We start from the raw sequence: 26,430 nt of genomic DNA, 5'->3' as shown, positions 1-26,430 counted from the left end.
TAAAAGTATAATGTCTGTAATAAAACATTCACTAGATGAAGCTCTAAAGCAGAATGGAACTGATAGAGATGCGTATATGAATTTCAAAGTAAATCAATAGAAATGATCAAATCTGAAGAACAGAACAGGAAAAAAATTAAAAATGTTGAGCAAAAGATATGAATTTGTGTTATTGGAGTCTTAGAAGGAGAGGAGGGAGAGATTAGTACAGAAAATACATTTGACAAAATAATAACTAAAGATTTTTAGATTGGGGGAAGACTAAATGTATAGATTCAAGAAGCTTAGCAAAGCATTTTACAAAATTTAACATCCTTTCATAATAAAAATTCTCAACAATTAAGGTATAGAAGTAATGTACCTCAGCATAATAACAAGTAATGTACCTCAACATATAACAAGCACACAGGTAGCATCATATTCAGTGGTGAAAAGCTGAAAGCTCTCTAAGATCAAGAACATAATAAGGGAGTCCCTTCTCACCACTTCTACCCAACATCATTCTGGATATCCTAGCTAGAGCAATTATTCAAGAAAAATAAATAAAAGGTATCCAAGTTAGAACATAAGAAGTTCGATGATCTCTATTTGCAGATTAAATTATTTTACATGTACAAGACCCTAAATAGTCTACCAAAAAATGGTTAGAATTAATAAATTCAGTGAAGTTGTATGATACAAAATCAACATACAAAAATAAGTTACATTTTTATATACTAAAAATAAACTATCCAAAAAAAGAAATTAAGAAAACAGTCCCATTTATATCAGAAAAGAATAGTATACTTAGGAGTAAAGTTAGCCAAGGAAGTGAAACCTCTATACACTGAAAACTACTAAACATTGATGAAAGAAATTGAAGAACAGACAAATGAATGGAAATATATCTCATGCTCATGGGTTAGAAGAATTTTTATTGTTAAAATGTCCATATTACCCAAAATGACCTATAGACTCAGTGCAATATTTCCTTTTTTAAAGTTTTAGGTTCAAGGGTACATGTGCAGGTTTTTCACTAGGTAAATTGCATTTCATGGGCATTTGGTGTATAGATCATTTTATTACCTAGGCATTGAGCAGAATACCTGAGAGCTAGCTTTTTCCTCTCCTTCCTCTCACGCTCCACTCTTAAGTAGACATCAGAGTCTGTTGTTCCCTTCCTTGTTTCCATGTGTAGTCAGTGTTTAGCTCCTACTTACAAGTGACAACATGTGATATTTGGTTTTCTGTTCCTGCATTATTTTACTTAGGAATAATGGTCTCCAGCTTGATCCATGTTGCTGCAAAAGAAATGACCTCATTCTTTCTTATAGCTGTGTAGTACCATGGCGTATATGTATCACATTTTCTTTGCTGTGGGAAGTATAGCCATTTTAGTGATATTAAACATATGTGTGCATGTGTCTTTATGGTAGAATGATTTATATTTCTCTAGGTATATACCCAGTAATGGGATTGCTGGTTCGAATGGTGGTTCTTCTTCTAGCTCTTTGAGGAATTGCCATACTGCTTTCCACAATGACTGATGTCTGAACGAATTTATATTTCTACCAGCAGTGTATAAGCATCCCCTTTTCTCTGCAACATCACCAGCACCTGTTATTTTTGCCTTTTCTGTGTCTATCGAGATAATCTTATGGTTTTGTCTTTAGTTCTATTTAGGTGATGAATCACATTTATTGATTTGCATATGTTGAACCAACCTTGCATATTGAGGGTTAAAGCCTACTCAATCTTGGTGGATTAGCTTTTTGATGTGCTGCTGTTGGATTTGGTTTGCCAATATTTTATTGGGGATTTTTGTATTGATGTTCATCAAGGATATTAGCCTGAAATTTCCTCTTTTTGCTGTGTACCTTCCAGGTTTGGGTATTGAGATAATGTTGGCCTTACAGAATGAGTTCGGGAGGAGCCCCTCCTCATTTTTTTGGAATAATTTCAGTAGGAATGGTACCAGCTCTCATTTATACATCTGGTAGAATTCAGTTATGAATTTTTCAGGACTTTGGTCTTTTTTTTGGGTCGGGGGGCAGTAAGCTATTTATTACTGATTCGATTTCAGAGCTCATTATTGGCCTGCTCGAAGTATCAGTTTCTTCCTGGCTCAGTCTTGGGAGGATGTATGTGTCCAGGAATTTATCCATCTATTTTAGGTTTTCTAGTTTGTGTGTGTAGAGGTGTTCATAGCAGTTTCTCTTGGTTGTTTTTATTTTTGTGGGAAAAATAGTAACATTTCCTCGTCATTTTCTAATTGTGTTTATTTTGAGCTTTTCTCTCTTCTTTATTAGTCTAGATAGTGGCCTATTTTATTAGTTTTTTCAAAACACCAGCTCCTGGATTCATTGATCTTTTGATTGTTTTTTGTGTGTCTTGTTTTCCTTCAGTTCAGCTCTGATTTTTGTTACTGCTTGTCTTCCGCCAATTTTGAGGCTGATTTGTTCTTGCATCTCTGATTCTTTCAATTGTGAAGGTAAGTTGTTAATATGAGATCTCTCTAACTTTTTCATGTGGGCATTTAGTGCTATGAAGCTCTCTCTTAGCACTGCCTTAGCTGTGTCTCAGAGATTCTGGTATGTTGTATTTTTGTTTTCATTGTTTTCAAAGAACTTCTTGATTTCTGTCTTAATTTCATTATTTACCCCAAAGTCATTCAGGTTTCTTCTGCTGTCAATACTTACAATTGCATTGTGAAAATATTGTATTGTGTTATTCAGCTCTGTCAGACTCATTAGGTTCTTTTTTTATACCAGCTATTTCATCCTTCAGCTCCTGTCTCATTTTATTGTGATTCTTATTTTCCTTGGATTGGGTTTTGCCATCTTCCTGAGTCTCAGTGATCTTTGTACCTGTCTATATTCTGAATTGTTTTTCTGTTATTTCAGCCAGTATAGCCTGATTAAGAACTCTAGTTGGGGAACTGGTGTAGTCATTTGGAGGGTATACAATACTCTGGCCATTTGAGTTACTGGAGCTCTTGCGTTGGTTCTTTCTCATCCCTGTGTGTGGATGTTCCTTTATCTGCAGTGTAAATTAAGTATAGTCAACAGACTTCTTTTTTGGATGTTTTCACCAGGCCAAGGCTTTTTGCAGTGTCTTTATTTGAAGCTGACTTATTGTCTCTGGTTTCAGATATGGGTATATTAGTGAGGCATTTTTGATGTTGAAGCTTTGGGGTGTGATCCCACAGGTGGCTTAGGCTTTTCATTGGTAGACTCTTGCTCGGTTGTGTGGCTCCCGTATGTTTCCTCACAATTGCAGCCATATTCTCTCTCAATGTTCTAAAAGTGTGAGTTTCTCTCCCTCTTGAATGCTGGCTGAAGATTGTGGTTTGGCACTTCTGGGCTGCCCACTGAAGCTTTGGGGCAATCTCAGTGTTTATGTTCCTTTCCCAAGTTGGAGGGAGCAGCAGAAGGGATTTTATTAGTAGTTGTGGCTGAGGGTCATTTTCTTGTCTCCTGGGGGCTCCAACCCAGAGAGATGGAAGTCAGCAGTCCCTCAGTTCAATCAGCCCAGGATGGAGGGTCTGTGATGTGGGCCCAAGCCAAGGGCTCCCTGTCTGGTCACAAGCACTGTGGGGTGTGTGAGAACTATGGGAAACATACTGGCTTCCTCTACTTGGGTTGACTACAGCTTGTTGGTGTGGATGAGACACTTAGGGTCTTTGCTCCCTTATTGGTCCAGCAAGGGCAGTTCCACTACAGAGGTAGTGGCAGAGAGGCTTTCCGTTGTCCCTAGAGGCTCTGTCCAGGGAGTTGCCAAGTTGTTACTTGCTCAATAGCTCTGGTGGTGGGGCGGGGAGGGGAGGCAGTGGCTGGAGACCCAAGCCTGAAAGACCTGTCTGGTAAGGATATACGGGAATGGACACCTACTTAACACTATGGCCAATTTTCCATAGGGCTGCTGTGATATGTTTGGGGTGTGCTCCAGTATCTACTTCCCTTGGATTTTCCAGTACCTAGAGGTTTTACTAGTGAAGCCTGCAAAACAGCAAAGATGACAGCCTGCCCCTCCCTCTGGGAGCATTGTCCCAGGGTGGTACAGGCCTATTGCTGGCCCAAATGTACCTGCAGGAAGTGAGTGGTGCCCTCAGTTGGGAGTCCTACCCAGTAAGAAGGGGCAAGATTGGGGACCCACTTAAAAATGCAGTCTTGCCACATTTTGGTAGAACAGCTCTGTTGTGCTGTGCTGGGGATCCACTTCAGCCCCTGGTTACCTCAGACACTCTGAAGGTTGAAGGCTGGAATAGCTAATTCATGCAAATAGCAAAGATGGTGACTGCCACTCCCCTGGGAGCACTGTCTTGGAAGAATTCAGCTCTCTGTTGGCTGGAGAACACAGGCAGGGGTGCTGGAGGCTTCAGTTGGGAGGTCCTGCTCAGTGAGGAGAAGTGGGATTGGGGGAACCCACTTAAAGAAGCAGTCTGGCCACATTTTGGTAGGGCAGCTGTGATTTCTGGGGAGTCTTTTCTGCTCCCAGTCAGCTCAGACTCTCCAAATCCCAAAGGTAGGAATGGCTGAGTTGCCCAAACAGCAAAGATGATGACCTGCCCCTCCCTCTGAGAGCATCATCCCAGGGAGAATTCAAATCTGTGCTGGAGAACACAGGCAGGGATGGCTAGAGTCCCCATTTGGGAGGTCCTACCCAAAGGAAGAACAAGATCAGGTACCTGCTTACAGTAACAATCTAGCTACATTTTGGTAGAGCAGTTGTATGTGTGCTGGGGGATCCTTTCCACCTCCGTCATCTCGAACTCTCCAAAGCCTGGAGGCTGGAATGGCTAACGTGCCCAAACAGCGTAGATAGTGGCCTGTCCCTCCCCTAGGAGCTCCTCCTTAGAGAGGTGCAGTGCTGCTACCAGTGGCTAGAATTCCAAGCCCAGTGGGTCTTAAGAGGTGCCGTGAAAGTGGGGACTGTAGGCTTTGGCTGCTTAGCCCCCTAGATTCAGCCTTTTTCCAAGGGATACATACAGGGGTCTAACCTTCCACTTTGCCAGAGCTGCAGCTACTTTTGCTGGAAAGCCGAAGTATCTAAGGATCCAGGGTTTCCATGCATGTGTGAGTGACAGCTCTGCCAAGACTCCATGTAGCTCTGTCAGTGAGACTGAAGGCCCTGGTGGAGTGGGTTCACAAGATCTCCTGACTCAAGGTTTGCAAAGATTCGTGGGAGAAGTGTGGTTTCCTGGGGTCACACATTCACTCATTGCTTCCCTGGTCAGGGGAGGTTTCCCTGGCTCCATGTTGCTCCTGGGTGGGCTGTTGTTCTGTCTTGCTTTTCTTTGTTCTCCATGGGTCAAGTTTTTTCCTTGATTAATCTTATTGCGAGTACCTGGATATTTCAGTTGAAAGGGCTGTATTAACTCACTTCTTTCATTCCTTTCCATGAGAGCCATGCACACTAGCTGCTTCTATTCGGCCATCCTGGCCACTCCCCTAGTATTCTTTTTTTAAAAGAATGCTGCATATAGGCTCCCAAACTCTTCTGGCTTGTAGGGTTTCTGCTAAAAGGTTTGCTGTTTGCCTGATGGAGTTCCCTTTGTAGGTGACCTGCCCCTTTTGTTTTGCTGCCTTTAACATTTTTTCTTTCATTTTGACTTTGGCAAATCTAATGACTATATGTCATGGGGGATGATCATCTTGTATAGTAACTCACAGGATTCTCTGCATTTGCTGAATTTGAATGTTGGCCTCTCTAGTGAGGTTGGGGACATTTTCATGGTTGTTATCCTCAAATATGTTTTCCAATTTCCTTGCTTTGCCTCCCTCTCTTTCAGGGATGGCAATGAATCATATATTTTGTCGCTTTACATAATGCTGTATTTCTCAGGGGTTTTGTTTATTCCTTTTTTTTTTCTGACTGAGTTAATTTCAAGAACCAGTCTTCAAGAGCTGAGATTCTTTCCTCAGTTTGGTTGAATTTGCTATTCATACTTGTGATTATATTATGAAATTTTTGAAGTGTGCAGCTCTATCAGGTCAGTTTGCTTCTTTCTTAAAATGGCCCTTATATCTTTCAGCTTCTGTATCAGTTTGTTGTATTGCTTAGATTACTTGGATTGAGTTTCGACATTTGGTTGAATCTTGATGATCTTCATTCCTCGTGTTCTGAATTCTGTGTCACTCGTTTTAGCCATTTCAACCTGATTAAGAACCATTGCTGGGCAACTAGGTGGTGGTTTGAAGGTAATGACATTCTGGTTGTTTGAGTTACCAGAGTTCTTGTGCTGGTTCTTTCTCATCTCTGTGTGTGGAGTGATGCTCCTTCAACCTTTGATGCTGCTGTCCTTGGATAGGTTTATTTTCCTTTTTATTCTTTGATGCCCTTGGGTGTTTGATTATGACGTAAGTGGATTCAGTTGACTGGCCTCATTTCTGGAAGATTTTAGTGGGCCAAGACTTAGCTCATCACTCCTAGGCTGTGTGCTGTAACTCTGGGGGACTAGTATCAGGCCCCTGGCTTTGTTCTCTGGCCCCTCAAGGTTAGGAACCTGCTGCACTGGAAAGGCCAAGGTTTTTTCACTCCACTGGTCACAGTACTCCTATGAGTGGTGCCAGCTAAAGCACTTCATTGAGGTGGTGGCAGTGGGATCCATGCTTCCTCGTGTGCCAGCATCTGTAGAAGTGTAGTGAGGTGCACATGCATTGGCTGGGGCAGGTTACCATTGGGAGTGGGGCAGTGATGTACCTTTAGGTACTTATGCAGCTGTGGCAGGGGTGGAGGTGCTGGCATCTGTGCTTGCTCTCTTGCTGCCATCATGGCAGGAACAGGGTGCTAACAGTTGCTGTGGTTGCTGATATCAGTGTGTATATTCACATTGCTGGCAGTGTATCTTGGTGTCCACATGTCAGTGGGGGAATAATGGTAGGGTACACTCATGCCGGCAGTCCTAGGGTGTCAGGGTGCACACACACACATACACCAGCATGGGAGGGGAGAGAAGGGTGACATGTGCCAGCAAAGCAGTGGGGAGTTGGGGCATAGGCAAGTAATGTGTGCCAGTAAAGTAGGTGAGGCAAGTCTGCCTTGTGGGTAAGCTGTGGGTGGACTAGCACGCATTGGCAGAGGCTGGTCTGTTGGAGCTCTGTGATGGTCAAGAATTGTCTGTCAGCAAAGGAGGCATGTTAGGGCTCCCAGGAAGCACACTGGTTGGGCATCTGAGGCTGCATTGCAAGTGGGCATGGTGAGGCTGGCATCCAAGGAGAGGCTAGCTGACAGGACGGTGCTCAGATCAGACTGGCTTTGTCCCACACACAAGCCTGCCTTGCTCTGTCCAGGTCTGACAGTCACCCTAAGGCCAAAGTCTCCCAGAGGAGCATAGGAAGCCTTGGAGGACGGTATCCTTGGACGTACTCTACTGCAGCTCTTCCTGTGCCAAACCCTCTTTGTTTTGCACAGGCTGGATTCCTGTACCTACAGCCGTTTCAGGCATCTCTCCCTGCCAGCTCAAGTGTCTGTGGGAGAATGGTCTCCTGCTGCTTGGATCCTGGCAGTCTCTGATGAGAGCCAGCCACTCCTCATTTGTTCAACTCGTGTTTTCCCTGGGGGCCAGGAACAAGTCCCGATGCTTAGCCTCCCCATGCTGTGTTATCTGCTTCTTCTTCCTTCCACCCAGCATCTGCTTCCTCCCTCCATCCACTCTAAATGCCTTCACTGCAAATATCTGTTCAGAGTTTGCCAGTCTTCCTGATGTCGCAGTCTCTATCAATACAATCTTTATCAAAATTCCAATGATATTTTTCATAGAAAAAAGAAGTTTCCTAAAATTTATACAAAACCTCAAATTTTGAGTAGCCAAAGCAATCCTGAGTAAAAGAAACAAAGCTGAAGGCATTGTGCTTCCTGATATCAGACTACATTATAATGCTATAGTAATTGGAGCAGCTTGGTACTAACAAAAACAGATACATAGACCAATGGAACAGACTAGAGAACCCAGAAATTAATATATGCATATCATGGTCAACTAATTTTTGATAAGACACCAAGAGTACACAACAGGGAAAGGATAATCTGTTCAGTAAATAGTGTTCAGAAAACTGAATATCCACATGTAAGAAAAAGAAATTGGACCCTTCTCTTATACATAAAAATCAACTCAAAACAAATTAAATAATTATCATAAGACCTGAAACTGTAAAATTACTAAAAGAAAACATAGGGAAAAAACTCATTGGGACTGCTCTTGGCAAAAATATTTTTGGATTTAGCACCCTAAGTACAGGTAACAAAGAAAAGATAAATACTGTAAGTAGAACAACGTTAAACTGAGAAGTTTCAAGCCAAGCATACCGGCTCATACCTGTAATTCCAGTGCTTTGCAACACTAACACAGGAGGATTGCGTGAAACCAAGAGTGCCAGGAGTTTGAGACCCACCTGAGCAACATACTGAGATCCCATCTCTATAGAAAGTTTAAAAACTACCCAGACATGGTGGCATGCACCTATAGTTCCAGCTACTCATAAGGCTGAGGTGGGAGGATTAGTTGAACCCAGGAGTTTGAGGCTTCAGTGAGCAATCACCTCATCACTGTATTCCAGCCTGGGTGACAGAATGAGTCCCTGTCTCAAAAAACAAACAAAAGAAGTTTCTGCACAGCAAAGGAAGCAATCAACAAAATGAAAAAACAACTTACAGAATGAGAGATAACATGTGTAAACCGTGTATCCAATAAGGGGTTAATATCCACAATATCTAAGGAACTCAGTAGAAAAAAATAAAACAATTTAAAAATGGACAAAGAGGCCAGGTGCAGTGGTTCACACCTATAATTCCATCACTTTTGGAGGCCAAGGATGTGAATCCTTGAGATCAGGAGTTCAAGACAAGCAGCCTTGCCAACATAGTGAAACCCCATCTCTATTAAAAATACAGTGATTAGCCAGGTGTAGTGGTGCATGCCTGTAGTCCTAGCTACTCGCAAGGCTGAGGCAGGAGAATTTCTTGAACCCAGGAGGTGGAGGTTGCAGTGAGCCGAGATCATGTCATTGCACTCTAGACTGGGAAAAAAGAGTGAAACGCTGTCTCAAAAAAAGAAAGAAAAAAGGAAAAAAAAAAAAGACAATATCACTACTTATCAGAAAAATGCAAATCAAAACCACAAAATTTGATAATACCTTACATCTGTCTAGGTGGCTAGTATAAAAAAAATCAAAAGATAAGTATTGGCAAGGATGTGGAGAAAAGGGAACCTTTCTACTCTATTGGTGGGAATATAGATTAGGACAGCCATTATGGAAAACAGTATGGTGGTTCTTCAAAAACTTAAAAGTAGAACTACCGTATGATTCAGCAGTTCTACTTCTGGGTATTTATTGAAAGAAATAAAGGATTTGGAAGAGAGATTTGCACTTCTATGTTTATTGCAGGATTTTTCACAGTAGCCAAAATATTAAGACAACCTAAGTAACTGTCAACAGAGGGATAGATTAATAAAACTGTAGTGTATACTCTCACCCCCTCAACACACACCACAATGGAATACCATTTCAGATTTTTAAAAAATCCTATGATTTGCAATAACTTATATGAACATGGAGGTCACTAAGCTACATGAAGTTTGCCAGACACAGAAAGACAAATACGACATGATCTCATAGATGAGATATGGATTCTAAAGAGTCAAACTTCTCTCAAAATTGGAGTCAGTACTTTCAAACTCTGTCACTGCTTTATCAACTAAGTTTATTTAATATCCTAAATATTTTGTTGTTTGAAATCATCATTTCAATAATGTTCACAGTGTCTTCACTTAAAATGGAGTAGATTCCATTTCAAGAAACCCAAGTTCGATCATAAGATTGCAACAATTCAGTCACATCTTCAAACTCCACTTCTAGTTCTCTGGCTATTTCCATGTTATCTGCAGTGTCTCCTTCCACCAAAGTCTTGAATCCCTCTAAGTCATCCATGAGGGTTGGAATCAACTTTTTCCAAATTCCTGTTAATGTTGGTATTTTGACCTCTTCTAATAAATCACGAATATTCTTGATAAAACTTTTTCAGGAGATTTTAAATTTACTTTGCCCAGATCCATCAGAAGATTCATTGTCTATGGAAGCTAGAGCCTTAAGAAATGTATTTTTTCAAGAATAAGACTTGAATCTGAATTACCTGGGCTACAGAATGGATGTTGTGTTAGAAGCCATGAAAACAACATTTATCTCCTTGTACATCTTTATCACAGTTCTTGGGTGGCCAGGTGCATTGTCAGTGAACAGTAATACTTTGAACGGAAGCTTTTATCTGAATAATGGATCAAAACAGTGGACTTTGAATGTTTAGTAAACAAGGTTGTAAACAGAGGAGCTGTCATCCAGTCTTTGTTGTTTAATTCATAGAGCTCAGGCAGAGTAGATTTAGCATAATTCTTAAGTACACTAGGATTTTTTGAATGGTAAATAAGTATTGGCTTCAATTTAAAGCCACTGGCCCCTAATAATAGAGTCAGCCTGTCCTTTGAAGCTTTAAAAGTTAAAGCCAGGCATTAACTTTTCCTCTTTTACTATGAAAGGTTTAGATGGCATCTTCTTCCAACATAAAGCTGTTATGTCTGCATTGAAATCTGTTGTTTAGTGTAGCCACCTTCATCAGTTATGTTGGTTCGATCTTCTGGATAAGTTACCACAGCTTCTCCATCAGCACTTGCTACTTCACCTTTTTGTTTTATTAATATTTTTTATGTACGGAGATGGCCTTTTTTCTGAACTTTCATGAACCAACCTCTGCTATCTTTAAACTTTTCTTCTGCAGCTTCTCTGCCTCTCTCATTCTTCATAGCATTAAAGAGAGAACCTTGCTATGGATTAGGCTTTGGCTTAAGAAAATGTTGTTCTTGGTTTGGTCTTCTGTTCAGACCACTCAAGCTTTCTTCATATCAGCAATAAGGCTCTTTCACCTTCCTTCACTGTGTTCACTGGAGTAGCTCTTTTAATTTCCTTTAAACTTTTCCTTTGTATTCACCACTTGGCTAAGTGGCACAAGAGGCCTAACTTTTGGCTATCTCAGTTTTTGACATGCCTTCCTCAATAAGATTAATCATGTACAGCTTTTGATTTAAAGTTAGAGACATACCACTCTTCACTTAGAGGCCATCATAGGGTTATTAATTGGCCTAATTTCAACATTGTCGTGTCTCAAGGGAATAGGGAGGCCTGAGGAGAAAAAGAGAGATGGGAAATGGCTCGTAGCTGGACCATTCAGGACCCACGTATTTATCAATTAAGCTTGCCATCTTATATGGGCATGATTCATGGTGCCCCAAAATTATTGCAATAGTAACATTAAAGACCACTAATCACAGATCACGATAACAGATACAGTAGTGGTGAAAAAAATTGAAATATTGTGAGAATTACCAAAATGTGACAGGGAGACATAAAATAAGCACATGCTATTGGAAAAATGACACCTGTTGGATGCAGGGTTGACACAAACCTTCAACATCTAAAAAATTCAATATCTGAAAAGCACAATAAAGAGAAATACATTAAAACAAGGAATTACTGTACATACCAATACCACTCATGGACACCGACACCAGAATCTTCAATACATATTCACAGATAAAATTCTGGAATGCAAGGATGCTTCCATCCTTTGAAAATCAATGTATTTCATTTTATTAGCAGGCTAAAGAATAAAAATCATAGGATCATATCAATAGAAGCATAGAAGAGCATTTTACAAAATTCAGCATTTATTCATGTTAATAAAAAATCTTCATGTTTAGGTATGAGAAGAAAACTTCCTTAAAGGGCATCTGTAGACATTTACAACAGGGTTTCTCAACATTGATACTGTTGATATTTTGTATGGATAACTCTTTGTTATGGATTGGAAAACTCAGTGTTGTTAAGATGTCAGCTCTTTGCATATTGATCTATAGATTCAATGCAATCTCAAAGTTTTAAAGGCTTTTTTGTAGATATAAAACTTACTCTAAAATTTATATGGCTAGTCAAAGTAACCAGAATAGGCAAAATAATTTCACAAAGGAAGACCTAAGTTGGAACCTCAAACTATCTGATTTTAAGATTTGCTATTAAGATACAGTAATCAGTGTGTTATTGTTGAAAGCTTATACGTATAGATAAATAGAAGAGCTTTTAAAAAGATACATACGAATATACTTGATTCATTTTGCTAGATGCAAAGACAATTTAATGGAAAAGTGAAATCTTTTTAAAAAGTGCTAGGATAATTGGATATCTGTGTGCAAAAAAAAAATGCAACTTGTTTCTTACATCACATTATCTACAGCAGTTAGCTCAAAGTGGGTTATAGGTGTAAACATAAAATGTAAAAGAATAAAACTCTTAAACAAAAATGTAGAATATCTTTATTTACCTTTAATTAGGCAAACAGATTTTAGATTTAACAACAAAAGTACAATCCATAAAACAAAAAAAAAAAATTGATAAAGTGAACCTCATCAAAATTAAAAGCTTTTACTCCTTGAAAGACAGTCAATTATAAGACAAGGCATGGACCAGGAAAAAATATTTGCAAATCATGTATTTGACAAAGAGATTGTATTCATAATATGCAAAGAACTGCTATAACAACATTAATAATATGAAAACTAATTCAATTTTAAAATGTGCAAAGAGTTGAACAGATATTTCATCAAGGAAGTTACACATATTGCAAGTAAACAAATAAAAAGATGTTCAACATCAGTAATTAGGGAAACACAAATTCAAACCATATTAGGTACCGCTATACACCTTTATGAAGCTCTTTTCGGGGTAAGGAGCACATTGGATCTCTTATACATCACTGGTGAGAGTGCAAAATGGCAGACCCTCTTTGGAAAACAGTATGTCAGTTTCTTATAATGTTAAATATACTTTTATTTCCCTGTAGTCTCAAATCCCACACTTCTACTCAAGAGAAAGGAAAACGTAAGTTCACACAAAAACCTGTTTATAGCAGCTTTATTCATAACTGTCAAAAACTAGAAACAACACAAATATCTTTTATGTGATGAATGCATAAATTATTGTATGTTCGTACACCAACAAACTCAGTAATAAAAAGTGAAAAAAACATTTCCACACACAATAACGTGTATAAATGTCAGATACATTATGGCTACATGAAAGAAGAAAAACTCTAAAGGTTACTAGATGATTCTATTTATATGACATTCTAAAAAATACCAAACTGTAGTATCAAAGAATAGATAAGTAGTACTAGGGATTAAAGGTTGCAGGGTGGGGGTTGACTATATAGCATCATTAGTAAGGAACTTCTTTGCATGATGGAACTGTTACTTGTCTTATAATCATGGTTACGTGTCTCCCTCTATCTTTCAAAACTCATAGAACTGTATACCAACAGCAAATTTACTATAAAGAATAAATTTATAACTCCCCCAAATTCTATTACTTCCCATTAAAACATTTTTAAATGGGGAAGATCCCACTTTTTGATTATAATATATAGGATTCCAACTCCTTGATCCTCACTTACTTTAGAAAACTGGATAATTTGTCACAGAGCACAGTAAAAAGAAGTACCAAGGAATATTCCTTTACTATCACCCCTCCATATTTTTCTTGGCCAAATATTACTTCTGCTTTTCCTTTGCTTTGGAAATGAATCATAGCCTGAGTTCCCTGTTCTTTTTCTGAAACAGATGCCTTAAATTTGACAGTTAATATATACTTTCTGCTTTTTTTGGCTTCCCTCCACCCACAATTTTTTTTTAATAATTTTTCTATTCTCTTTACCTTATTCATTCTCTTATTCAAGAACAAATTTAGGCCCTGTGCTGGGGGCCCATGATACAAGATCAATGAGGTCCATGATACAAGATCAATGAGGTATGCTTTCACATGAAATTCAGTCTTGAAAGGTAGAAGAAGGACACATTAACAAATAATGGTGTATAATAATGTCATCAAGTCATAACAGAAGTATTAACAAGTATATCTCACAAGTAAATACCTGTTTTTCTTGGATGGGTCAGGGAAGGCTTTACACAATAAAGAGTTATAAAAGTATCTCAAATGAAAATTACAATTCTCTAAAATGTCATCTATGACTTTATGGACTAACTAGTAAGCCACATAGATTAAGAAAAATATGAAATTTAGCAGTAAAGTAGTCAGAGACAACATTGTAGACTTCATCTTGGTAGCATGAGGATGGGATATATCAGTGGTTTTTGTAAAGGCTATATGGGAAATAATGGATTAAAATGAAAAATTAGCCAGGTGCAGTGGCTCATGCCTGTAATCCCAATACCTTGGGAACCCAGGCAGGCAGATCGCTTGAGCCCCAGGAGTTCTAAACCCACCTGGGCAACATGGTGAAACCCCACATCTACAAAAGTAAATACAAGAATTAGCTGGGCATGGTGGTGTGCATCTGTAGTCTCAGCTACTTGGGAGGCTAAGGTAGGGAGGATCACCTGAGCCCAAGGAGTCCAAGGCTGCAGTGAGCCATGATTGTGCCACTGTACTCCAGTCTGGACAAGAGAGTGAGACTATATGTCCAAAAGAAAAAAAAGAAAGAAAGAAAAAAAGAAAAGAAAAAACTGAGAGCTGAGTATACTAAAGAACTATAGACTGTCAATTAGAAATGTAGCACTTATTAAAGAAAAAAATGATACATATAAGACACTGTTAAATTTGCTGTAATCTGCTAATTATACTTATTAACATTTGGCTTGCTGACTCACATTCAGTTAGATTTCATATTGATTAGCATTTTTTTCCAGTTATATTTGTGTACAGCTAATTTTTCCCCCACAAGTTACTGTTCCCTAGCCTTATCAGTCTTTTGATTTTTCTTGAGTATATCAGGCACATTCTACCACAAGGCACCATTGCACTGACTGTTTTCTGTGTAAGGAGCATACTTCTTCCAGTATCTGAATGGTTAACTCTCTCATCCATTTGAAAACTACTCAATGAGATTTAACCCTTCCACTATATTTTAAATGATAAATCACCTCCCCTTCTTTCAACCCCAAGCATTACTGCCCTCTTCCCACTGAGTTACATTGTCTTAACTTTAACATATTATGTTATTTACTTATTATGATTATTGTTTATTATCTTTCTTCACCTCCACTAAAATGTAAGCTTTACCAGGGTTAAGATATTCACCTGTTTTGTTCATTGATGTATCCCAAATCTCTAGAGCAGTGTCTACGATAAGGCAGAAACTCAGTCAATATTTGTTGAAAAATTGATGTAAGAGTAATATTTTCTATATTTTTTTCTGATAGGACTTGGATTTGGAAGCTTACAAAGAGTTAGAACTCCTGTGACTTGACATTTTAGAATTTCTCTAATCCGATTGAACTGTTAGGATACCTAAGCATTGCTCAGGAACTCTGGCTTGAACCTCAAAGCTCTTCCTGACTTAGAGGATAAATAGTTACCTCCCCATGAGGCCGTCTTTTGAAGTGTAGTATAAACATTGTTAGAAACAATGGATAATGATAAACCTGTTCATTTGGCTTTTGAGTTTTCTTTGTTCATTTTTGAAGATTTTCCAACATTTGTTGGAAAAAAATCTTGATTTGAACACAAATGAGACTTAAATTGTTTCTGTAGTAACATATGAACACAATTCATCCAATAAAATCCCATATACTCAGGCCAAAATATGATACCAGAGATAAGAAATTGGCTCTGAAGGTCACCAGAGTTTGGCTTTAGACAAGGCGAGGCCCCTCTGAGAAACATTCTTTTAAGTTATGTACTTGGAAATTTAGGAATGCTGAAGCAGATATTGTATCTCAGAATCATCATATTCACGTAATTCTTGAAGCATTCAGGGTTATATATACCTTAGTAAATTTGATTTGATGTTTTAAATTGCATATAGAATAAAATTAACCTCTATGTTAATGTTTTACAATAAATTTAAGGTTTGAGAGAAAGTTGGTAATTACATAGATTCTAAAAATTGAGAGCCACAAATTTTACATAAGGTGAAATATATATACACACACACACATAATTATCCTGTTATTTTAATTTATATTTATTAAGAAATGAAATTGAACGTATTTTCATGCTAGTCTTTTTTTCCATTTTCTGTTTATGAATTTTTGCCTATTTCTTTTGTGGAGAGAATCTTTAATTGCCCTAGAATAGGAAAGAAACTAATAATTATTATTATTATTTTTTGAGGTGGAATTTTGCTCTTTTTGCCCAAGCTGGAATGCAATTGTGCCATCTTGGCTCATCACAACCTCCGCCTCCGAGGTTCAAGCGACTGTCCTGCCTCGGCCTCCCAAGTAGCTGGGATTACAGGCATGCGCCGCCACGCCCATATTTTTAATAGAGATGGGGTTTCTCCATGTTGGTCAGGCTGGTCTCGAACTCCTGACCTCAGGTGATTCACCTCACGCTGGAATTACAGGTGTGAGCCACTGCGCCTGGCCAACTAATTATTTATGTCATGTGTGACTCATTTTTATATAAACCCATTTTGATCAATAGTGACCTTTTTTCTGTCTTGATATCAGTCTTCCTATGTGATTACTGTTGGTGGTTTATTATTTTATACTTATTTTTCATTTGAGACTTTATGATTTCTGTTTTAAAACATGAAATATTTTTATCTTAGTTCTATAATGTTTTATATTGTTTTGAATGTCTAAAATTTTATAACACAATTCTCATATACTTGGTTACTTGCTTCTGTTTGAGTCATATTATTGTGTCTTAACAAACACAGTCACTCTTAATTACTGTGTTTGTTATAGGTATTTCTGGGTGAAAAAAAATCTTAAGTATTTATATTTATTTATTAGGACATATCGACAAAATGATCTTGATATTTTATAACCAAGCCAGAATTTTCAAGGAGTTATTTTCATTCCCCAATTTAAATATTTACTTATTCACAGAATGAGAGATTTAATAATGGTTCTAAACTTTGGTTCCCTGGGGAATTTTTCAGGTTTATTTTACATTAATGTCACTTTCAAAATCTCTTTAAATAAAATGATTCAAAATTTAGATTTGGATTCTGCGGAAGGGAGAGTACCACAAAGAAGATGATATTATGAAAAGACTTAAATAAATTATACTGATAAAAATTATCTAAGATATTTTTGAATGTCTTTTTTTATGAGTTAAAGAAATGTTTTATTCTAAAATTTCTAAATTTCATGTCTTTAACAGAAATTGATGATCTCTGATGTTAGTTTGTTTGTGTTTATCTGTTTGTAGTCCTTTGAGTTTCTGTTAAAAAATTAATGAGACATTCCCAGTTTGACCTTGTGATTTTTGCAAATTAGCATAGAGTAATTTACAGTACTTGTAATGATCAAGTCATACTTTATTTTTAATCACGGAAAAATGCTTTCTTGTTAATTTTGTTACATAATTCAATTTTTGCTTTATTGCTCTAATATTGCTCATCTAAAGAAAGTAAATATTTTTCATTTTACTGAACAGGAGAAAGATTGCATAATGTAGTGGACTTTGTTCATTTTAGGAGGGTATTATAATAATAATCTCAGTTCCTACATCTTTCTGATATTCTAATCTCAATGAGTTGTTGTTTTCAAAATCATTTTATGGTATTATTACCTCTTTTCCTTAAGGTAAACAATATCACACTGCAAGCTGCTTTACTAGAAGTCTAATGATAAATTCCCATTCTGATGTATTATTTGTTCTAATATATACTATAATTAAGAGTTGATTGAAGTATGTTAGAATCTTGAATGCCAAATATTTATGTGTGTTTGCATATATACTATATTTTTACTTTAAATCTCTGAATTTTTAAATAACTCTCATAGAGATATTTTTAAAAAATTTTTAAATCCTGTATAGAGACGGAATCTCACTGTGTTGCCCAGGCTGGTCTCGAACTCTTGAGTTCAAATGATCCTCCTGCCTCCCCACCTCCCAAAGGTCCAGGAATACAGGTGTAATCCAATGAGCCTGGGTCCTAGATTTCTTGCTATAAGAAACTGAGATGACCCCATAGTACAGATATCTTTGATATATTTTATTCTTTTATTACTTTTATTATCCATAAATTCAAGTACCTTAATTTGATGGAAGGTATTAATTTCTATTCATTAATAGTTGCCACTGTTTAGTTGGTTGCCACTGTTCATGTGATCTTTATTTTTATTAAAATTTTTTTTACATTTTCTTTCCTTTAAAGTTATGACTTTTAAACTTCAAAAGATTTGCACAATTTAGATACTCAATATTGTAAAAATTATTAAATCAATGAACAAATACTTTGTTTCGAAGATATTAATACCTACCACCTACCTGTAAATGGCATTTTAAAGTAGTATTTTAAAGCTTAAGAAAAGTTATATACTGTTTCATTGTTAGCTCAATTATAGTACTACTGCATTTGTAACTGTTGCTTCACTGAATTTTTCTCATATATAAATACAAGGTTGAAGATTCACAATTTTAAGCAACTTTCCTTAACAGTATTAGTAATGAATAGAATATGTTCTATATGATATTGCTAATTTATAGACAAGACTTGTGAAAAGTCTGAATTATTTCTGATCATTTATAATTAGTTTATTTGGCTTACAAATGGCAATCCCTTTGCAGACTATTTTATCTAGGAGTATTTTCCATGATCCATCTTGGTACATTTATATAAAGATATTTACCTTCAAGTTTATTAGGAAAAAATATATATGCAGATAGGGAGAAAAAAATTAGAATAAATATAGCAAAAGCTAAAAGTTTACTTTCTGCGTTGTGTTAAAATTCTTCGATTATGTCAATCATAATGTTCAATGATCAAAGAAATGGAAATGAATAGAAAACAAAGTGGGAACATGACTGACATGAAAAATATATAAGATAAATATCATATTCATGAATTAGAAACATATTAACTCTTATAAAGGCAAATTTATTTATTTAAAGCAGTGGCCAGTAATCTTTTTTGTGTGAGGGCTAATTTCAGTATTAATAAAATTATGCATCAGTTATTTCATATTGAAAATTGCATACTCTTTGGGTCAGGAAGTGCTGTCTATCTTCCGTATAATTAAGCATTCTTCTATTGCATATTCATCTCTGAGTTGATTCTACCTTTGCCTAAGATTTCAGAAACTAACACCTAAAACAACTTTATGTGGTATGATTATACTGTTGTATTTGAATGAATGTTGTTCTTGAGCAAAACACTTTCTGAACCTGGTTTATTTGGTCTTGTCTCAACTGTTTTTCTAAGCTACTGTTTCACTTTCTTTTAACATTATATATTTTATAACAAAAGGTTTTGTTTCGATGGCAAATAAGAACCCCTTCTACAAACTAGCCTTGGGCCACTTTAAAATAATGTGACCTTTGTCATTCACTTATTTTTTAAAGGGCAGCACTTCTGCTTGCTAAGGATTTAAACTTTATATGAAAAATATTTATATTCCCTCTCATTACATGTTTCACTACCTCATTTTCCCCCCTTCCTTCTGAGGTTATCTGTGAGAACTCTAACCAACCAGGAAAACCACCTAATTATCCTCCATCAGTCAGGTCCTGCCTGTCTCCTAAGGGTAGAGCACCATGAGATGACAGATAACACTGATTGCTGGGTCTTGGTAGCTTTGTCTCTGAGCCTGTCTTGTCTCATCTATAAAATGAAAGCTGTTAAAATTTGATTACAGATAACTTGGAGTATAGTGGATTGTTGTTTGGTCTAGATATTTCTGGTGGCTTTTAACTTGTCTAGATTGGTTTAATCATATTAAATTATAATTAAAGCAATTAAATTCTACAAATTAGTGAAAATTTTAAGAAAATGTTCCCATGGTCTTTCACAGCCAAAATGAAAATCAGGGCACAGAGGCTAGCGTACTAACAGATTAAAAAATAGTAACAAACATAATCTAGGCCAGGCATGGTGGCTCACAACTGTAATCCCAATGCTTTGGGAGACCAAGGCAGGATGATCCATTGAACACAGTAGGATAAGACCAGCCTGGGCAACATAGCAAGATCTGGTCTCTACAAAAAAAAACAAAAACATTTGTGGAGCTTGATGACATGCGCCTGTAGTCTTAGCTACTCAGAAGCCTAAGGCAGGAGGTTTGCTTGAGCCCAAGAATTTGAGGTTGTAGTGAGCTATGAATATATTACTAAGCTACAGCCTGGGTAACAAAGTGAGACCCTGTCTCTTAAAAATCAATCAAACAAACAAACAGACAAACACAAAAGCCCTATAAATTGAGTTTTATGGTATTTTCAGTAATTGTTTTTCATCTTACCTGAGGGATTTATTAAGAAATGCCATAAATCTGGTCATGATGTAGCTTATTTGGTACATTTTTGTAGTAAAATATCTTTAAGTCAGATTTTCATGGAAAGTGTTTTTACTGATAAGTTTTTAGATCTATAAATCACAAACAATATAGAGAACTTTGTTTTAGACAAAGATAGTAAATGTAGTTTAAACGTTAAGAATTGATGTTATTTGCGATGAAAAGCATTCTATTCTGATTTACTTTTCAGTGCTGAGAAATTTCATTTCTGTTCGTTGTAGCTGTAGCAAGAACATCATGTTCTAATATGGACATTAACTAGCACACCAAGTTATGGATCCTTTTGGATATGTGTGTTTCCAAACTTAATATTTGTTTGAAATGTTACAGAATTAAGAGGATAGAAAGTGAATGGCAGATGCATAGATGTAGCACAACTGTATGTATCTCTTTCATTTTTCATGTCACATTACTAACTACATATGTTTGTCTTTTATTTGGTTTTTATAAAGGATCTAAGTGTTTGGAAAGGTGTGGGACCATGTGCTTTTCGAGATTTCAGTGTTTGACTATGAGAGAAGGAAATGTTTTTTGTTTGGAATGTTATTTCAGAAATTTGACTTTGGAGTTTTCCCATATTATTATACTAGCAATTCCCAAAGAACATAGTGAGAGTTCCTAGTACTTTTCCAGTTGGTGATTGCTAAACAAGAATTAGAAGCTATAGCAAATAAAACAGTCTTTTTAATAGAGTAGGCATTTAGTCAATGTTGGTTAAACTGACAATATTTTATGTCATATCTAAGTGCTGCTTTCATACAAGGAAGAAAACAAAAGTTTTAACAATTCTTAAGCAGAAAAAACAAAAGAGAAGGAACTGCTACATTTCAAAATATATTTGTTTATAACTTTTAGACAAGTTAACATTTAAAAATGTGTATTAAATTCTAAAGTTGGGAAGTTTCTGAGCCATATAGTTCCAAAGGAGTGATTTTTTTCCTAACCAATCTTACAAGTTCTGAGGTGCATAGCCAGCAAGTTCAGTCAAGCTGTCACTCATCTTGAGGTCTATTGTACTCATCAGTTTATTAGATCTGAGAAAGAATAATGGAGGTAAAAGTAAACAGGGAACAACTTCTGCTCACGTATTTCTATGATGTATAGACACCCTAGCCTCTCCAGTACAATAGGCTACAAGGAACTAGCTTCATTTACTTGCCAAGTGTAGCTCATATTTATCTTAACAGAGTTAATTTATTTGGTAGGTAAAAGTAGTGTTTACTGTTTCAAAATTACATGTAGCCATCTTACTTGGGCTATTCAGTTTGGAATTGTAAACATGATGGCAGGCTTCTTAAATATCTCTGTGTTGTTATTTTTTTTAAAGAGATTTCCCAAAGTTGCAGATGGCTGGCTCATCTCCAAATACCTCTTCAAGGTACTCTATGCTGGTGATGTCTCCCGCCACTGAGCTGCACGGGAGCATGGAATTGACTTTCGGGGGAGGGCTGTATCAGTTAAGTGATCTTTTTTAGTACCTTGCATGGGTTTCGCAAAGCTTTCTTTTTTTGTGTTTTTGTTTTTTTAAATCCAGAGGGCGCAAGTATGTTTATGCTAAATTTTAAAATTAAAATCTTATAAATCCACACAGTGTAATAACCTACTTACTTTTTTTCCCTCTCCCACATGATTCCTGCATATTTCTATTATGTTCCATGGCTTTAATCACTATATTTTATTAATCATACATACCAGTGTTATTTATACTTTCTTATTCTCTTAATAATATAAGATTTATTCATTATTTCCTTTATTGTGTAAGTGCTGTATAATAAATATTACATGCAAAGTAAGAGCTGAGGGAAGCTGTATGAATATTCCAGTCTCTCAGTGAAACATAGATGTGGCATTATCAACAATAACTGCTTTTTCATTCTTGAACCATTAGTGAGAATGTATTTCTTAGTTTCCTTTCTCCCAGGTAGAATGCATACCTTTATTTATTTATTCAGAACTTTTTTTAAAATTGAGTTTCTGCTGTATGCGAAACAGTGCTTGGCCTCTGTACTTATTATTATTTTTAAAGATTACAGCATAACAAAGGAGAAAAAGTAAAAAACAATATCATTTCCTTAATTCTAATTCCCACAAGTAGTCCTTTCAACAATTTTATCTATTTTATGTTCTGTACCTGTAGTCTTAATCACTACTGCCACATTATACTTGATTTCTTCAGAGGTACACATGTATGTGTAGCTCTTTGTGTGGACTTCCACCATCAGTGTACAAATTCAGTCCACCAGTATTTTAAGCCTTATGTTAATAATGCTGGTGGAAGAAAAAACAAAAAAAACCTTTGTTCTTCATTTCAGAGAGAGTAAAATTACTTGGATAAAAGGCCCATTAAGTTGATTCAATATTCAGATTTTTGCTGAACCTTGTCATCTTAATCTTTTTGTTTTGGAAAATTAAGAGTTGACTAATCGTTATGGTATAGACACATACTTTAGATATTTGTATATGTTTGTGATAAATTCCTTACTAGTGAATTATACATTAAATTGTCAATACCAAAGGATAATTACATTTTATAGATGAGGAACTGATTCATAGTGCCTAAATGATTTACTTGAAGTGTCCTGTAAGTAACATGTAGAACTAGCAATGTAAGTACAATTCAGTATCTAATGTAGATTCTGACTTCCTCAGATTCAATTTAAAATGTAGCTATTTTTAAGTGTTTACCCTTGTTCTATTTTTTAGAACATTAATTTGAGATTTTAGTTAGAAAATGAATCAGTGTCATAATTTTACCTTCAAAGCTGGATTGTCTGATAAATATAAACCTCAACTAATGATAGTACCTTTTTTAAAGGACAAGTTTCTGACCTTTTCAGAAATGGAAATTTTCTCTGTTTGATAAAATAGTATATAATATTAAACTGGCTTTCATAAATTAGCAGTAAGAAACTTGGGATTGCTGCTACAAAATTTAAAGTGAGAAGTTCACTTTAAATTTTAAAGGAACCAATTTCCTTTAAATACCTGACAACTTTTGCAGTGATATCAATAGTGGTTTATTAAAATGTGGTAGAACTGCCTTGTTGCTTGTTTATAGGCATAGCAGCTCAGAGATAATAGTGTTTAATATTGTCAAGTAGGTGATGTATTTTAACTCTAACAGATTTTTCATTTGTGAAATTGGTTTTTCATTTACTCTTTATATAGTTAAGTACTCTTAATAAAGGTGGGGAAATAAGTCACTTAACTGATTCATTTATGTTTTTTATTATGTTATGAAAAGATGATGGGTCAGCTACTGCTTAGTAGAGAACTACTTCAGAAAATTTAATTTCTGTTCTTAGAAGGTCTCCAGACCGTAAAATAAGATACAACCAAAACATGGACATACTGCAACATGTGAATAGATATCCTACTTAGATAGTATAGAAGAGTAATTTTAGAGTAGCATTGGACCCTAGAGAACACAGGCAATTTTTAGGTCCTCAAGATGAGGCAATTTAGTGGGAAAGATAATCACATAGCTGGTCAGTAACAGATTATCTTTTAGTCTAGCAAACTTTTCACCATTTGTTTCTGTGCCTAAAAATGAATAGAGTTGAATTGCTGGGATGGGAATATGTTTCAAAAAACTTGTTTAACTTTCTCATTGGTAAAAAGTTAACTTCCAAGAACACCTATCATTGAAAGCATATTATATCCCTATACTTATGAGAACTTTAGAAAGAATTCTCTTATTGACAGCATATCTCGTCTTTGGAATAGCATTTCTTCAAGATACGGAGTAGTCAGTTTCTTGCTATGTGATTGTCTTTTGTGCTTATTTTTAAAGGAAGTGAAAGTATTTGGGGAGTGGTTATTTATTACTTCGATATTTATTTTTAAAGGTATGAGCAGCTTGTAACTTTGTTTTTTAATTATCCTGTTAAATACAGGTTATAGACTATTACAGTCAATCTGTATTTATGTAAAAGTGATGTTCAAATAATATCTCAGATAACTAATTAAACACATTTTATATTTAACTAAATTAAACCTTTCTGTAGATGCAGAAATTATTATTTAGTTGAAATCATAGGACATACAGACAATTTATGTGAAAGCTTCTTTGGAGGTTCTGGATAGGGAATCTGCCTTCTCTTGAAGAAATCTTTCTGAATGTGAAATATTCAGTGTCTCAAATTAAGAGCTTCGCTTTGGAAATTTTGTAAATGGAAAAGGAAGGAAGGCAGAATCAAGCAAAGTCATCCTTACATCTATCTAATTGTGGAACAGATAAACATGTTATTATCTTACTGGTTGATTTATGGCCCTGCAAGTCATGATGATATGCCATCCTGTCAATTGCTTAGTTTCTCAGTTTGTAATCTGTGAAATCTTTTCATAATCTTTTGGGTAAAAGTCCTTGCAGAAAGCATGCCCTACCCATAGCAGGAGTCCCAAGGATTTAGTGCCCACTCCTTCTCTGCTTAACGTAACTCTAGTTTTCTACTTTTTCTATCTCTTTGTTTTCTCTCCTCTAAAACAGGGCTTTTTTTTTTTTAATACTCTTTGTTTGTCAATAGCTATACTTTGAAACATCTTACAAATTGATGTTTCAAACATCTTCATCTTACAAACATCTTCAGAGGTGATGGAGAGGAAGGCAGCAAATCACACTGCCATGTGTGTACCTATGCAACAATCTTGTATGTTGTTCATATGTATCCCAAAACCTAAAATGCAATTAAAAAAAAAGATTTCTCTTAACCACAAAAAAAAAAAAAGAAAAAAAAAGAAGGTTTAAAATTACATTACAGGAAAGCAAACCATGCCCTATGCAAAAGTCCTGGACCCTTGTACATTTCCTTAAAAAAGAAAGTCTTCTTGTTCATGGACAACCTATGCTTTATCTTTCTCCTTGGTTACCTATCTGGATTCCCACTACAGGTGGTTGCCATTGGCTAATACAGTGTTGTATTTTCCCTTGCCTATTTCTCTGACTTCTGTTTCCCATATTGCCTTTTTAAAGAGATTTAAACTCGACACAGAATCTTGGTGATACTCTTTTTTTAAGATTCTTTCCAGTGTATAGTACTTCATTTCTTGAAGGAAGTCTGGCAGCTGTAGCTCTCATTTTGAAATTATAGAATGATCCCAAATAGCAGAAGGTCAGGAAAATGAGTTGAAGTTAGAAACATTTGAGGAGGTTACTTTAGAACGGTTGATATGGGAGTGAAGTTGGATTATGGACTAAATTTGGAAGATTTCTCTAGATTCCAAAGCAAGCAATGTGAAGAATTTAAATTTGCATCTCATTCCTACTTCATTTTGTGGTGCAAGGAAAGCTTGGTCCCCAATACTACTTGTATGATAACAGTAGTAATAATTAATGCTTATTTAGAATTTAGTATGCACTAGACTCTGCTACTTGCTGTACATACATTATCTCATCTAATTCTTACAACGGTGCTATCCATTAGGTACTATCATTATTTTCAATTTACAGAAGAGGCCCAGATTCATAGAGTGAACCTGTCATTCGTTCAACATCCCATAGCTAGAAAGTGACCTAGTTCAGGGCCACCTGACTCAAAGCCCATGTTCTTAACCATGAGTCACCCTGCTTCCCCTCCAAATGGCTAACAAACTGATAACATGACAAGAAATACAAGTAAAGATAAACTATATTGAGGTATTATATAAGGAAACCTTTAGTTAAAAGAAGAGAAGGAAGAGAAGAAAGTGATGGAGAGAGATTACAAGGGAGAAGCCTGTAGATTTCTATTTGTAAGTAGCAAAATTTTATTTTCAAAGAGACATTGAATTATATAGTTATTAGAATAAAAATTTATAGATGCATTTGTTTTTATTTATATAAAGAAAAATTTGTTCAACATATTTGATGTTTGTAATCTATCATGTAAACACCTCACTAACAGACTTATCAAAACGATTGCTATAAAAAGATACTAATTGGATTTTTTAAAGTTTTTGTGTTTATTACAGTTAAGATGATCTGTGTCATGCTGATTTACCAATTTAATTTTCCAACAAATATTTATTGAGTGCCTACTGTTAGGCAAGCAAGCACTATGTCAAGTGTTAGAGATTGATCTAAAGACAAATAAAACAAAATTCCTGCCTTAGTGATCATGCCACCTAATATGTGAAATAATCAAGTAAAGAAATAATTTTGACGAGAA

The 26,430-nt window shown here is 35.9% G+C and overlaps 1 protein-coding gene and 1 long non-coding RNA gene across 7 annotated transcripts in view; one reads left to right on the top strand and one right to left on the bottom strand.

Moving 5' to 3' along the window:
* The window catches only part of RUNDC3B (RUN domain containing 3B), a 174,835-nt gene that overhangs the window by 33,866 nt on the left and 114,539 nt on the right, over positions 1-26,430 (top strand). For 3 of the 6 annotated variants that reach the window (XM_032253022.1, XM_032253019.1, XM_032253018.1), the window contains exon 3: positions 21,612-21,662. The exons of the other annotated variants lie outside the window; for them this stretch is intronic. In XM_032253022.1, coding sequence (XP_032108913.1) covers positions 21,612-21,662 — 51 coding nt within the window. The remainder of the gene's footprint in view (positions 1-21,611; positions 21,663-26,430) is intronic. 6 annotated transcript variants of the gene reach the window in all.
* On the bottom strand, positions 1,238-23,933 carry LOC116533315. Its single transcript, XR_004261199.1, has 3 exons — positions 23,923-23,933; positions 14,468-14,473; positions 1,238-1,353 (listed from the first exon to the last, which is right to left on the bottom strand). It is a non-coding gene; the product is annotated as an uncharacterized LOC116533315 (long non-coding RNA).

The sequence above is a fragment of the Sapajus apella genome, unplaced genomic scaffold (assembly GCF_009761245.1).
Source record: "Sapajus apella isolate SASKATOON/1434 unplaced genomic scaffold, GSC_monkey_1.0 scaffold81, whole genome shotgun sequence".
In the NCBI taxonomy this organism is placed as follows: Eukaryota; Metazoa; Chordata; class Mammalia; order Primates; family Cebidae; genus Sapajus; species Sapajus apella.
Note: the sequence above shows the minus strand (reverse complement) of the source record. Positions and strands in the feature narration are given on the sequence as shown.